Consider the following 16,520-nt stretch of genomic DNA (forward strand, 5'->3'; position numbering starts at 1 on the left):
AACATAACCTCACTTCGAGTTGCTCTTGTTTGCACTTGCGTCCGGAGGTTTCTTCAGTTGTTGGTTCCAAACCACAAACCATACAAGGCCTCTAAACAAGAGGTACCAGCCGTGCTGCGTAGTGATCGACGACGTTTATAAGTGGCTCCGGGATGGCCGATGAAAAGCGCTTGAAGGCCAAGGAGGCGAAACGGCGGAATGCAATCGACGTCTTCAAACGAATGGACCTGTTCCTCGCCGGCTACGTCCCAGAGCAACATCAACGTGAGGTTGCCCCCCGCTTGGATCGTTTGGAGAAAGTATGGGAGATATTTGAGATTGTGCAGGACGAATGTGAAGAGCTGGATGATGCGGAGGAATCTGTGAAGACAAACCTCGAGCTACGTGGTCAAGTAGAAGCGCTATACTTTCGTGTGAAGGCAGGTCTCATAGCGAAAATGCCAGCTAAACCGCCGGCTCCAGCAAATCCCGGACCTTCGTCAGCGCCAGTCGCTCCGTCGCCTCTGGCCAACGTTAAGTTACCCACCATATCACTCCCCGAGTTTGATGGCGATTTTAATACCTGGTTGACCTTCCACGACACCTTTCTATCGATGATTCATTCATCAACGGAAATTTCCCAGGTGCAGAAATTTCATTATCTGCGAGCCGCTTTGAAGGGTGAAGCGGCCAACGCAATCCAGTAGATTACGATAACGGCCAACAATTACGCAGTCGCTTGGGACACACTGGTCAACCGGTACTCCAACAAGGCCATCCTCCGGAAAAAGCACATTCGTGCCCTCCTCAAGTACCCTAAAATTTCGAACAACAATGTGGATGCTCTTCACAAGGTCGTCGACGAGTTTCAGCGCCATACAAAAGTGCTGGAGCAGCTTGGGGAGCCGGTGGATCAGTTTAGCTCAATTTTGATCGAGCTTCTGGAGGACAAGCTAGATGACGCTTCGCTGACTGCTTGGGAAGAATCAGTCGCCGTTGATCCCCACCCGACTTACAATAAGATGGTCGACTTCCTGCAGAAACGAGCTCGCATATTGGAGACAATAGCCATCAATCGACCGCAGCATTCGGTCCCGAAACCTTCGAACCATGTTTCCTTTTCGAAGAAAGCGAACCAGCCCCGGGTAAGCACAATCGCGGCCGCTGAAATCCCGTCCAAGACATTCCCGATTTGTCCTGCCTGCGATAAACAGAAGCACTCGATTTTCGACTGCTCTGTCTTCAACGGCCTAGATACAAAAGGGCGTTTGAAGGTCGTTTCCGATAAGAAGCTGTGCAGCAATTGTTTCCGCAGTGATCATTTTTCCCGCAATTGCCGCTCCAAATTCAACTGCAAGCACTGCTCTAGACGACATCATTCGATGATCCATCCAGGACCGTTCGAGGCTACCACTGAAGGTAGCAACACGCCCAGTACGGATGCAACTCCGTGTACTTCTACAGTTACCACAGCAGTGGTGGCAGCCCCCGCTCCAGAGATTGTATCCACGGTGAAGTCCTCCAACGCCAACGTTCTTCTCACGACTGTGGTACTGATCGTCGTCGACGTCTACTGTCAAGAGCACATTGCTCGCGCTATGTTGGACACCGGTTCGCAGCCCAACGCAATCAGCGAGCGCCTGTGTCAGCAGTTGCACCTCCCCCGCAAGGTTGTTAACGTGCCGATTGCCGGAGTTGACAGCATCGTCACCAATGCAAAACACGAAGTACGTGCAGAAATTCGATCTCGTGTGGCCAACTTCAACGAATCACTGGATTTCCTGGTTCTGCGAAAGGTGACCCGTGACTCGCCATCTGTTTCGTTCTCCACCGCTCAGTGGACACTTCCCGAAGGTCTAGCCCTGGCTGATCCCGACTTCCACACTTCTCGAAGAGTGGATATGATCATTGGCGCAGCCCACTTTTATTCATTCCTGCGCGATGGACGATTCCGTCTACAAAGCCCTGGCCCATTACTAGTCGAGACGGTATTCGGCTGGATAGTGTCCGGAATGTTTGAGGAAATCGGTGGTACGACTTCGCGACCCACAGTTACGTGTCATGCGGCGACCGTGGCTTCCCTAGGCGAGCAGCTAGAGCGTTTTTGGCAAGTGGAAGAACTTCACAGTTCGAACTACTCCATCGACGAACAAAGGTGCGAAGATTACTATCGCGCGACCGTCTCCCGTGACTCAACTGGCCGATACGTAGTGCGTATGCCAAAGCACTCCAACCACGAAGAGCTGATTGGAGCATCGAAGCCGGCCGCATTACGCCGTTTCAAGCTGTTGGAACGGAGACTCTCTAAGGACGACAATCTGAAGACCCAGTACCACGATTTCATCAGGGAGTACATTTCGCTTGGGCACATGATACCGGTTCTACTGAACGAGGAAGACGACCCGAAGGCTTGCTACCTCCCACATCACCCCGTCCTGAAGGAGTCAAGCTCCACGACGAAAGTTAGAGTCGTCTTTGATGGATCTGCGAAGACGAGCTCTGGGCATTCTTTGAACGATTCTTTGTTAGTTGGACCTGTCGTCCAAGACGATCTGTTCAGTCTCGTTCTCCGATTTCGGAAGTTTCCGATCGCTTTGGTGGCTGACATCGAGAAGATGTACCGCCAGATTACAATGCACGAACACGACCGTCCGTTGCAAAGAATTCTGTGGCGGTTTGACGAGTCCCAGCCGCTTCAGACATTCGAATTGAGCACCGTAACTTACGGTCTGGCCCCGTCTTCCTTCCTCGCTACGCGAACTCTTCTGCAGCTAGTTGAGGATGAAGGAACCCCGTTCCCGAAAGCAAGCAAAGCAATAAGGAAAAACACCTACGTGGATGATTTCCTCGGCGGAGCCGACAGCATCGTTGACGCCATCCAGCTTCGCGAGGAACTTGATGAACTGCTACAAAAGGGTGGATTCCGTCTTCGTAAATGGTGTTCGAATTCACTTCCTGTTCTAGCTGGACTTCCTCCAGAACTTCTCGGAACGCAGTCATCACTGAGGTTCGATCCTGGCGAAATCACAAAGACCTTGGGAATTCGTTGGGACCTCGAGGCGGATGTTTTTCGTTTCGATGTTTCAATTGCTGTAAATAACCAGCCAGCTACGAAGCGCAGCATTCTGTCTGCCATTGCGCAGTTGTACGACCCCCTCGGAATCATCGCTCCCGTTATTGTACAGGCCAAAATGCTGATGCAACACCTGTGGCTTTTGGCATTGGATTGGGATGACATAGTATCACCTGATCTGCAACGGAAATGGCGTCAATTCTGCGATCAACTTCCCAGCCTCTCCAACTTCTGCATTGGCAGATTTGCGTTCGCTCCTGACTACTGCTTTGCGGAGCTGCACTGTTTTGCTGACGCTTCGGAAGTAGGCTATGGCGCATGTATATACATCCGCTCCGAAGACCGCGAAGGACGTGTCCAGGTGAGTTTGCTCGCGTCCAAATCAAAGGTTGCCCCCCTGAAGCCGTTGAGTATCCCACGTCTGGAGCTTTGTGCCGCTCTTCTCGCATCCCGATTACACGAAAAGATTATCGCCGCATTCGACATGGAATTCTCTGGAAGCTATTTCTGGTCTGATTCCACCATTGTTATCCAGTGGCTGAAAGCTCCTCCGCGGACGTGGCAGACGTTCGTGGCAAATCTTGTCGCCGAAATTCAGACCCTCTCCCACGGTTCGCATTGGCAGCATATTTCCGGCAACGAAAACCCTGCGGATATGATCTCGCGAGGAATGTCCGCAAATGATTTGGTCAGCAGTGATCTTTGGAAACGAGGCCCCACTTGGTTGCGGGAGGATAAGTCGAAATGGCCTGTACAACCTGCTCTGGAGAGCAAGTTTACCATCGAAGAGCTGGAGGCGAAGAAGCCTTCAATTCTGACTACCCAATTAATTTCGCCGAACCCGTTGTTCGAGAGATTTTCGTCTTTTCAAACCCTTGTTTCCGCTGTTGGATACTGCTTTCGTTTCTACAACAATGCCCGTAACCGGGAGCCGAAAGTTTCCAGCACAGTGCTCTCCGTCGTCGAATTGCACAATGCCAAATTAGCCCTCGTAAAGCTTGTTCAAAGTGAGACGTTCCCCGAAGAATTGCAGCGGTTGAAGAAAGGACAGATGGTGTCTAGCAAATCCACACTCCGTCTGCTAAGCCCGTTCATCGACGCAGACGGCGTGATCCGCGTTGGTGGCCGGTTACGGCTTTCCGACGAACCCTACAGTGTGAAACACCAAATCGTCATTCCTGGTTTCCACCCCTTCACGCAACTGCTGTTGAAGCATCACCACCGCAAACTCGTTCATGGAGGCATTTCGATGACCTTGTCGGTGGTCCGCGATGAATTCTGGCCACTAAATGGCCGAAAGGCAGTTCGTAGTGCCATACGAAAGTGCTACAGATGCAGCCGAGCTAACCCTCAACCCATCCAGCAGCCGATTGGTCAGTTACCGATCGCCCGAGTGACCGCCAACGAAGCTTTCGCTTGCACTGGTGTAGATTATTGCGGCCCTATCTTCCTCAAGCCAACTCATCGTAAAGCCGCTTCTCGCAAATCCTATATTTGCATATTCGTCTGCATGAGCACCAAGGCGGTCCACTTGGAGCTCGTGAGTGACCTGAGCACGGCCGCATTTCTGATGGCACTTGACCGTTTCGTGTGGAGGAGGAATAAGCCGCAACACCTGTACTCGGATAACGGGACAAATTTCGTCGGGGCGAAGAACGAATTGCACGCCCTCTACTCTATGCTTCAACCAGGTTCCGACAACGATAAGATCGCCAAGCACCTCGCAGAAGACAACATTCAGTGGCACCTAATACCGCCTCGCGCTCCCAATTTCGGTGGCCTCTGGGAGGCTGCGGTAAAAGTCGCCAAAACGCACCTCGTGCGTCAACTCGGATCTGCCCTGTTGTCGTTTGAGGAGCTTTCGACTGTGCTCATCAAAATTGAGGGGTGCATGAATTCTCGCCCACTGCTACCTCTCTCTAGTGACCCAAATGATCTCGGTGCTCTGACTCCGGCGCACTTCTTAGTGAAGAACATGATTCGTCCTCTCCCAGAAACGGATGTCTGAAGTGTGCCGTTCAATCGCCTCAGCCAATATCAAGCTCTTCAGAAGTATTCCCAGCTCTTTTGGCACCGGTGGCGGAATGAATACTTGAAGGAGCTTAACTTGCAGTACCGAACCAACCCGAAGCAGTATCAGCTCAACGTCGGCGACCTCGTCATCGTGAAGGATGAATGTCTTCCTCCTGCTCGCTGGCCGTTGGCCCGCATCCTTGAGCTTCACCCAGGACCAGACGGAGTAACCCGGGTCGTGAGTCTTCGCACACAAACAGGAACATCGAAGCGAGCAGTTTGTAAAATTTGCCCAGTAGAGTGTACTGTAGAAAAGTAAGTTATGTTTCGCAAATAGTTTGCAAAAGGTGGCCGGTGTAATGTTAGATAATAAATCGAACTCCTACTGTACTATGCAATATTTCATCCATCGAGCCACTTCCCTAGCGCATTGTTCTTTTTTGATCGTTGTCAATCATACGTTTTTTCATGAAATACACACGTTAACCGATCGTTGAAGCAATCGCATGTGTTTTTCAGTCCGCGGTAAATCCGAAAAGTTTTTTGATTACTAGTTTAGTTTTCCCCCTCGAATTCGACCGCGACCGATCGGAAGAATCAATTCTGGCTACAAAAGGTGCTAGAACCGTTTTTGCATCACCCACCCACGTTAGCAGCCCGCTAGATCTGCTGCTTCTAGCTGACTACCCGTCCGAAGGTAAGGTGCTGAGGCCTGCCCCGTTTTCGACCCGTCCCGTCAGCGTCTGGTGCTAGGAATAGACACGGCCAACCCTTGTCACCCCGTCACACCACCCGTCGCCCATCAGTATCTATTTCATTTCCTTAACGTTAATTACAATTATAATCAAACAGAATCAACACTCGGTTCGTTGTCCTCGGCCGCGTCCCAATTTAGGTTTGTATTCGAGATGCGGTTTCATCATATTTTCACCTTTGCCGGAAGTTCTCGGTTGTAGGAAAGTTCAGTAATACTGAAATATCTCAAAAGTATTTTGGAATGGCTTCGAGTTTCACAAAAGCTCACGGATCTGGGTTGGATAGACTAACTGGTTAACGTAACTTTTTGTAGCACAAATAATGACTACAACGAATGCAGATTTCAAAAAATGTGTTTCATAAAAGTTTGAGCAACCCCTAATCTTTCAAAGGTGCAGAACAATGCTTACTAGTCTTTGCAGAATATTAATAAATATGTTTCATTATTCAGTGTAACAGACTAGCATTGCAAGTGTAAATATAAAGTTGTGTACTTCATGAAAGATGGGATGACCTAAAATATCACAAAACTATCATGAAGTGATCCTTGAGAGTTACTAGGTTCATGGATCCTATTTGGTTGTGCAACGTTACTATCTAAAACGAAATCACTTCATGTTACAGTTGTTTTTTTTTTCTACTAAGCTCTGTAACAGGAAGGATGGCCCATAATATCCCAAAAATATATAACAAGTTCCTCGAACTACTTTGGTAAATACAGTGGATTATGTGATACTACTTAACGTAGGGGCAAAAGCTATTATCACTAGTGTAGACCTGAAGATATAGTCTCCGAAGTAGTTCCAGATCTCAAAACTGTTTTAGAATGACTCATGAAATGCCAGGGGGATTACATATTACAGTCGGATGTGAAATGTTACAGTTAATTGTGAGAATAACTACTGTTACTGTCAAGAGCTGAACTTCAGGGCAGTGTGGACGACCCTTAATGTCCCAATGGTTTATAATAATATATAGTAGGCTTCAGGTTGGTCCAGTAACCACGGTTTATAAAGCAACGTTACTCAGTACCGTAAAACGGGGTATCATTGATCAGCGGTGTAACATTGATCGATTTGACCGACCTCATGAAATGTTCAAGCAAGCATTTTAAATTGAATCAGTTTCTCCTATCGAATGGTATATCATAATATGCTACCATTTAGCTATTAAATGACATGAAATTCATGAAAATTTAATTTCATAAACATTGAAATAAATCGATTTTTCCATAACTGTGTTTCATATCGCAATGAAATCCATTGTCAAACATTCGTGCTTGGCGTGAATACTAGATACAATATGAGGTTCGAGGGCCCATATAGCCGAGGCGGTAAACGCACGGGTATTCAGCATGACCATGCTGAGGGTGACGGGTTCGATTCCCGGTCGGTCCAGGATCTTTTCGTAAAGGAAATTTCCTTGACTTCCTTGGGCATAGAGTATCTTCGTGCCTGCCACACGATATACGCATGCAAAATGGTCATTGGCAGAGGAAGCTCTCAGTTAATAACTGTGGAAGTGCTCATAGAACACTGCAGCTGAGCAGCAGGCTTTGTCCCAGTGAGGACGTTACGCCAAGAAGAGAGAGAGAGAGAGAGAGAGATGAGGTTCGAAATCACTGTATTACTTCAATATGATATCCTAGAAATGGGTTTAATAACCGAAACTTCTATGAAAATGATATTTTTCAATAAACTATACGAATTATTAAAAGCAGAGTATCAATTCCTTAAGCCTTTGCCTACATTTAGGCGTTATACGCGATTTGTAGGATTTTAATCCTAAAATATATCAAAAAGTACATACCTCATATTCGAAATCAGCGACCCCGAATTTAGTAAGAAAGGGTATTTTCAACACAAACAAACATTGATCACTGACATGATCAATGTTACCCCAAATCAACAAAATCAAAAATTAGATTGAAAAACCTGTTTAAACATGTTTTAAAGTTTTACAATACTTTTTCGAGTAGCTTAACACATACTCAGAGGGCCAGTACTTGTTTTAAAAATATAAAACATTGAACTTTTGCTTAAACAAGAGAATTATTCAAGAAAGATCGAAAATTCTGATCAATGTTACCCCGGATTACGGTATATCAGATATGGCTGCTATTACGCGTGTAAACCTGAAGTTTCAAATTCCTAGATAGTTTGGCTGACCTCTGTAGTGTCTCTAAATGACATTTGAGATTTAAGAGCTTCACGGATCACAGTAGATTGTGCAATGTTAAGCACGGCGAAAACACTTACAATTTTTGTTGTAGATTTGAAGGACTTTACTACAGGACAGTTTGGAAAGGCGCAGTATCATAACGTCCGAGGCCATAATGTCTCAGGGCTTTATGGCGCATTTTTTCGGGGCATAACGCCCAAACATGCAAGTATTCCACGAGGTCCAAGGAAAGAAGGCACATAGGATATTATGACGCACCTAAACTTTTGGACGTTATTTCGCAAAAAAAAAACGCGACTTAACGACCGGGACAGTATGGCCTCGGACGTTGTGATCCGGCCCCTTTGGAACACCTAGAACATCTCAGAATATAAAACACCTTTTGATATTCTTGACGCGTAAAGCGTAAAGCCATTGATAAAATTGGTAGTTCGTCTGGTCTTGACAATGTAAATCTACAGGTGCTAAAAGATTCGCTAGAAATCACTCGAGAACACTTACTTGGAATAATTAATGACTCACTTGAGCAGGGAAAATTTTCTAGGAGTTGGAAGCAATCAACTGTTATTCCGATACCTAAAGTATCTGGTACAATAAAAGCCGAAGGATATAGACCTATTAATATGCTACCTATATATGAGAAAGTGTTGGAAATTATAGTAAAAGATCAGTTACTTGTGTACTTAAATGAGGAAAAAAATTTAATAGACGAACAATCAGGGATTAGACAACATCATTCATGTGAATCTGCGCTTAATTTATTGTTGTATAAATGGAAACGAATGATTGAAGAGAAGAAAACGATTGTTGTTCTGTTTTTAGATCTTAAACGTGCGTTTGAAACTATCTCTCGCCCGGAAATGCTGAATACTTTGAGTAAATATGGCATTATTATTATTAATTTATTAATGACACTTTACACCAGGGTGCATTCGTGTCCTTTGGATTTGTAACATTACAAAACATCATTCAATTTTATTTTATTACTTTTTCTTTTTGACCTAGTGTTATGTACTTTCCATTCGGAATCAGATATTGGGCAATCCTCATTGCATGCACGCTTTGAATCGTTTTCTATTTTGCCATCAGCTTCAGAAGACAACCGCCGCTTCCCGGGTTCTATTGTGCTCGCTGGATGATCGTCGCCGTTGTCAGTGTGCTCGTTGTCGGCATCGGACTCGCTCGCATTAGATCCACTGCTCTGGTTCGCTGGTGGCTTAGCAGCAACGTGTTGTGTGTGTAGGATATCGTCAGTTTTGGTCTGCTCATTAGTGGAGGTTGATGGTGTTTGGAGTTTTTGTTGTTTGTCGCCTCGTGCCGAACGATCGCTTGGAAATCGGATGAGTGTACTGTAGTTCTCCACCACAATACAAGACGGTATTGATTTCTCCAACCGCATTTGCACCACTCGCACACCGTTTGGTACGCCCGGGAAAAAGTTCTTCCATACTTCGTTCTGAACAGAGATAACCTTACCGTACTGTTGCAAGTGATTAGAGATAACGGAGTTTGATAGTTGTGGTGGTAGATCGAGGATCCTAACGGTGGTAGTTGGACCATCGACGTAGATAGGGATATTGTATATTGCCCCTTGATGTGTAAACGAATGCCGCAAATGATGCTGCTTGTGTAGTCGTGCAGCTACGCCTGCGTCGTTCATTTCAATGAAGACGCAGTTTTTGAGATTATGCACCTGAATATTTCTGACGTCGGCCATGTCAAGTTCGATGAATTCCTTGAGAAACTCCTCCACCTTCTCTAAGGAAGGTCGCTTCGGCAGACCACTGAAGTCTACGACGAGGGTATTCTTCCTATAGGACGACATTTTGCACAGAATGCAAAATTCGTTCACAATAGGAATCACGAAACAGGTCAAGGAAACTTGTACTGTGTAGAAACACGTCTATTGCACACGGGCAGCGGCTGTCAACTGAAAATATGGCATGAGAGGAAACGTTCTCAAGTGGTTTCAGTCTTTTGTATCTGATCGCACGCAAATTTGTCAGTATGGAAATTCCACTTCGTTGCCGTTACCACTTGGTGTTCCACAGGGTAGCGTGTTAGGACCTCTCCTATTTATTTTGTACATAAATGACATGAAGAAGGTCATTAAACATTGTGATGTTAATTTATTTGCTGACGATACAGTGATTTTTGTTGCAGAAAAAAATGCAGAGGCAGCTAGCAGAAAATTGAGAGAAGATATTAAATTATTGGATACATGGTTAAAAGTGAAAAAAACTTAAATTAAATGTTCAGAAAACTAAGACAATGATTATAAGTAATAAGAAGCAGCTAAATTATGCAGATTTAAAAATTTATATTGAAGGAATTGAAATTGAGAGAGTAGAGGTCTTTAAGTACCTCGGGGTCCTAATTGACCAAAAATTGACATTCAAAGCACAAATCGACAATGTGATTAAAAAGATAGCGAAAAAGTACGGCATGCTAGTTCGATTGAGTAGTCAAATGACGTTTTGGAGTAAAATATTTGTGTATAAAACTTTGGTGGCACCACATATTGATTATTGTTCCTCAGTGATATTTTTAGCTAGTGCTATAAATCAAAAAAGATTGCAAAGATTGCAAAACAAGTTTATGAGGTTTATTTTGAGCTGCCACAGGTATACACCCATAAGAGTTATGTTGGACACATTTCAATGGCTTTCAGTCAAATAACGAATAGTTTTTAATGTATTGACAATAATCTTTAAATTGATCTATAATCTCTTGCCGGAATACTTGACAAATATTATTTTGCGTGGACGAAACATACATAATTACTCAACTAGACGAGGTGATGATTTACGTGTTGTACCATTTCCTATGACAAGTACGCAAAAATCTATTTATTTTAGTGGAATAAGAATATTTAATGAATTGCCAATTGAAATAAGAACTATGAGAAGTGTTCCTGAGGTGGAGGTGGATTAAAGAACGATTTAGACAATAAGATTTATTAATGTTCGAAGAAGATGAATTTGTTTGTATGTGTTTAGATAATAAGATGAATTCAGTAACAAATTTTGAAAACGACGTATAATCAATGGTGTAGCATTGATTATACGTCGTTTTCAAAATTTGTTACTGAATTTATGTTTTATTGTAAATTATCAAATGATAAATAAATGGATTATTATTTTGAATACCGAAAACGAAATTCCGAAAACGATCCGGGTCGCAGAACTACGATGCAGTTGCCTGTTTGGCGCCACTTTTACTCTGATTGTGTGATCATGCGGTTAATTTTAATGTAGATATCCAAATTTTTTTCACTTCTGTGCTCAAGTTATCGCTAATCAGATATATTAGAGCCTATTTAGATTAAAGGAAGAATACATTTAGTAATTTTTATGTTTTATTGTAAATTATGACTTATAGGAAATAGATGGGAAAAAATTTAAACATTTAAATATCACATTTTATGACGTCGTATTAAGTTTCAATATATTGTTGAGAAACGTTAAAAAATTCATTCAAATCGGTTCACTGGTTTTCAAGATATGACAGTTCAAACATAATGCTAATAATGTATAACTTTTTACATAGACGTCGGATCACTTTGCGGTCTTCGACAAAGTTGTTTGACATATAGTCACCTACAATATTACCAAAGGGTTTGATCATTGAACGCTTACAGCGCCACCTAGCGGCAAAATTCAAAAACTTCACATTTCTACATACATTTGGCCAAGTTTTCCCATACAAACTTCAAGCGTTTTGAGCGCCCCCTTAGGCTTAATCGATTTTGCTCAAATTTCGAACGTAGCTTCTGGGAGTACAAAACTACTGATTCTGGAGGTAAGACTTAGCATTTTTCGAAATTTTTGTTTTTCATATAAGTGTGGGCCACCTTTGCCAGCATGCTATTGTTATTGTTATTGTTTATTTTAACTTGAAATTTAGAAAGAGGGAAAAACCCCTTTGAGTGATTTCGACATTTCAAAAACGAAATCTTTCTCGAAGAGGCACAAAACCTCTTTATCTTTTCAAATAACATTATAAAAATAACTTAAAACTAAAGGCTCACACGGCAGTGAACCATAACGGAGCCGCTATCTTGAAAGAGGACAGCATGCCAAATCGTAAAACGAGTCTCCGGAAATCCAGAAATCCTAATGGGGGAGGATGAGGGGTCAGGGGGTAATCAGAAACGAATCTTCAAGGCTGAAAATAAAGAATACCAAAAAAAAGGAAACAGTATCAAACAAAGTAGACAATCTCATTTAGAAATTTGAACAAAAGTTTCAATATATGTTCATTTCTTAAGCCCAAAATATCCCGTATAGATACAGGAATTGGAAAACCTGCTGCAATTGGGCTATCAAATAATATCTTCCTCGGTGCAATAAACCGAGAACAATTAATTATAATGTGATCAATGTCTTCATACGATAAGCCACATTCGCATAAGTTTGAATCTACAATGTTGATACGATACAAATGGCTATTACAAATATAATGATTGGATATCAATCTCGAAAAAGCACAAATGAAATTTTTACTCCCAGATACATTTTTAAACCAAGGAAAATTATTCACCTTGGGACATATTGAATGACACCATCGCCCTTTATCACTAGAATTCCAATTGATTTGCCAAGCATTTAGAGAATAATTTCTCAGATTGGGAAAATATTCAGAAGGAAATATATCACGATGATAAATTTGTCCACGCATAACCCCAAATTTTGCCAATAAATCCGCCTGTTCATTGCCATAAATGTTACAATGAGCAGGAATCCAAACAAATTTAATAACAAATCCTTCATAATGCAAATCAAATAATATTTTTTTCAACATCAACAAGATATGATGTGATTTAAAATTGAATTTGATAGTATTCAAAGCACTAAGACAACTGAAACTGTCAGAGCATATTATATAAAAATTGGGCGGACAATCTTTGATAATGTTACAAGTAAAATACAAAGCAATGAGTTTTGCTATGAAAACAGAACACGGAGATGTAATTTATAAAAATGAGCTGAAAATAAGTTATTTTTTTATTCTTGAATCACTTAACCTAATTAACAGCTCTATTGTCCACCAGGGCACTGCGTGAGCGATTCCAACTGGAAGCTGTACGTACACTTTGTACAGCGCCTAAATGTATTCTATTTCTAATTGTACTACATCGAACTGGTAGCCGTTGCGCTGCTTTCACTTTCTACCCTATCATGGTAGAATGATGAGCTCGAGGATGTTGATGTGTGGCTGTTGCTTGTTCCTGTTCCAGTCCGATTGGGGGTCCATTATGGGTTTGCCGTTCACCGATGTCCAAGTATCCGGGTTCATTTGAGCCATGGGCTCAGAAGAGGGTCAGTGTCAGTTGCTCTCAGGGGAAAGAGCAACTGATTAAAGTGCCGGGGCTGGGTTCGAACCCATGACCATCTGCTTATGAAGCAAACGTGTAGCCACTACGCCACGGGCCCCGGCAAAAAAAAAAAAAAAAATAAGTTATATATTCCAAAACCTGCGGTGCCATCAATTAGATCCCGAGCAGAGGAGAATACCAAACTAATAACTATCAAATCACATAATATGTTTTTATATCTTGTTTTGTTATTATTAACTTATCAAGGCATTTGTTTTCCATAACTTGTTTTGTTCGACAATCTTATTTTGTTATGCTCAAGCTATTGATATAGATCCATAAAATAATATTTTAATCATATGTTTTGTTATGAAACAAATTTAGTTATTATTATACTATTGAGAGTGTACAAATATTTAATAAACAATTGCACAACAATAACAAGTTTTGAAATTCAAACTACATCATTCGAGATTTTGTTTACAGCACATTGTTTACAGCATACCGTGTGTATAACCTAACTAGTTCCTCTAATTGGCTTCGTTAGTAGTGTTGAGATAATTCAATATTCTGAATCTGCATATCGCACTAAGCCGAAAACCAAACTTTCATGCATTCTGTTGGCCGGGAACCTCTTTAAAAATCATTTTGAAGTTTGTATGGGAGTGATTCATCGAATCAACCCTCGTCACATTTTGTACTGGGCGGAGCTGTCAAACAGTTTCCCAGCTGTCAAAGGGTATTTCTATTCTATTCTATTCTAGTTATTTTATAAATCCTGCAATCCTCAGCTGATTTTAGTAGCTTAACGGATAAACACCTGGCGGACGATCGTCACCGATTCACACTGTAAGTGAACACCAGGAACAGGAAAATACCACTTTCATACTGAACCATAGCACAAGCAGCAGAACCATACGAAGTCCTATCACATATCGCACAAATAAAAAACGGATCTGATCACAATTAGCCCGAATACTTGCTGTCGGAAGGCGTAGCGCCACCAGCAGTTTCACATTTCAACCGGCCGAATCGAAAATACACGTGGAATCGAGCAAAACGTGACAGGACGAGAAAACGCAGCCGTACGCGCACTCGGCATGCTGCGATCTTCAGCTGTCAAAGGGTGTTTTCAAAAAAAAAACTCTCTGAAATTGGTTTTAGGAGCCAAAATAAAGTTCAATAAATCTGAAAAAAAATCATAGTGGCCCAGAAAAAGGTGTTCTTTCGTATGAAATAAAAAAAAAATCAATATATTTTTCAAAATTCAAAAACTCAATTGGGACTGAACGAGCTTTTCAGTTTATTATTATATTATAAACACTTCGATTATTATGACCGGTTTTATGTCCCTTTTTTAGTATTAAGTTACGTATATTCGTAGCTATTTCTTATAAATTCGATATAGTAGACTTCAGAATATTGTTTGATGAGTTTGTACTTCATCACAAATAATAAGACATATTTGTTTTTTATTTCGTGATTAGGATTAAGTGCCCCACACAATGCATACATTTGCGTGTGCGTGACTGACAGTAGTTTGACAGTTTTCCCATGGGAATTTTTGTATAGGGTTAGATACTGTACGTACTCATCGTGTGCCAATTAGGTATACAATTGATTTCGTTACAGCGGCAAGTGCCAAAAATGGGTACACCTGCCCTAATGACACAAGACCCTAGCATTATATCTTACTTTGTTATTAGTTTGATATCATAACTAATTTTACTTTCGGATTGTTATCAATAACTTTATAATAACAACATTTGTTATTGAAATATTTCCCAAATTCATTGTTATTATGATGTTATCGAACTAACAAAACATATTATTACATTGGTCTTCCAGGAACATTTTTTTGTTGTGATTTTTGTTATTTTGCCGCTTATGACAGCCAAGTTTATAACACAATTTGTTATGCTAATAACATGAAAATAACTTATTTCATTACTCAGTTATTTTGCCAAAATAACACATTTTGTTATGCTGTTGTTATTCCCTTCTGCTCGGGGAGAGCCATCTGTAAAATACATTTGTGTAGGGTTGAATCCATCAAATTCACGTTTAAGTATTAAATTTGCTAATTTCGAATGTTCAAGCTTTGGTATTTGTCGCAATTCATAAAATAAGGACAAGTCAATTAATGGTTCATATGTATGTATGTTTAATTTGAAATCATAAAACCCATTCGAATGCACATGTAAAAGAAGCGCCAGCATGCTACCGTGATGGACTCTTCAAAGCGAGTTCGTTGCTGCAGGCTACGCAGCTAACCTTGAGGATGCGATGTGCACTAGCCCCTCTCTGAAGCAATGTCTCTTGGTGGTTCCGGAGAGACGAAAGGTTTGGTGACCATTGGAATGTGTTTAGTGGTTCGAGGAGAGAGTAGTCCTGGCTTTTACTTTTTTTAGAAGACTGCCTTAACCACACACTTCCCGAACCTTCCTGCTCGGGTGTCTGTTGAGCAGATTCTCTCCCAATTGGTTTAGGAGGAAAAAAGACACAGGCTAGTGATCTCAATTGGTTCTTAATTGCGCGAAATACGTAGCCTGTACCGTGCCGTGCAAAGTTCTTCAACTAGTTACCCACTAGTGGCTCAAAAGGTGGTGCCATTAAATTGAGTACAAAATAATGGTTGTTTAGCTTGTAAGTCTTGTAGTATATCATCCATAAAGCCCTCACCATTGAGATATGCACTCGGAAGGTGAGTGAAAAAGAATCGCGCTTCAGATGCAGTCCTCATACAGGGGAAAGTTTTGTAACTGATTTGATTGTAATTTAATTGTATCACGAGTCACGTGAGGTTTGGCCTTAACTATACCACTTGATGAATTGTATCAAAAGAAGCACTTTTGTCGTCGTCGATTTGGTTGTTTGATTATTGCGCCAAAGTCAGTAAACATCCAACCAAGCAGCAAGCATGTGCGTTTGGTTGGAAATATACACCTGGTCAGCCGGCGGTTAGCAGCGTCACCCGCCACAATGGACAACTCTGTTGGAAGTTGGCTTGGCGATGGGCGACTGGCGGCGTGGTGGCTGGCGCTGAAGGCGGTAGTTCGGAACGGATTCGGTAGTTCATCCGCAGGTCCTCCTTTCCACATCCACGTGTAGCTACGCTTCCTACACAGCTCGAATTATTCCACCGGGGGAAATCGCTTTTGAATTGAAGCTGAATGTGACAGTTAATTAATTGAATTAGCA

At 42.2% G+C, this 16,520-nt stretch overlaps 1 protein-coding gene across 1 annotated transcript; it reads left to right on the forward strand.

Moving 5' to 3' along the window:
- Positions 1-152: 152 nt before the first annotated feature.
- LOC134289564 (uncharacterized) lies at positions 153-5,060 on the forward strand. The gene is made up of 2 exons (XM_062855550.1): positions 153-660; positions 715-5,060. The coding sequence occupies exons 1-2, from the start codon at positions 153-155 to the stop codon at positions 5,058-5,060; spliced, it is 4,854 nt and encodes a 1,617-aa protein (XP_062711534.1).
- Positions 5,061-16,520: the final 11,460 nt, after the last annotated feature.

The sequence above is a fragment of the Aedes albopictus genome, chromosome 1, assembly GCF_035046485.1.
Source record: "Aedes albopictus strain Foshan chromosome 1, AalbF5, whole genome shotgun sequence".
In the NCBI taxonomy this organism is placed as follows: Eukaryota; Metazoa; Arthropoda; class Insecta; order Diptera; family Culicidae; genus Aedes; species Aedes albopictus.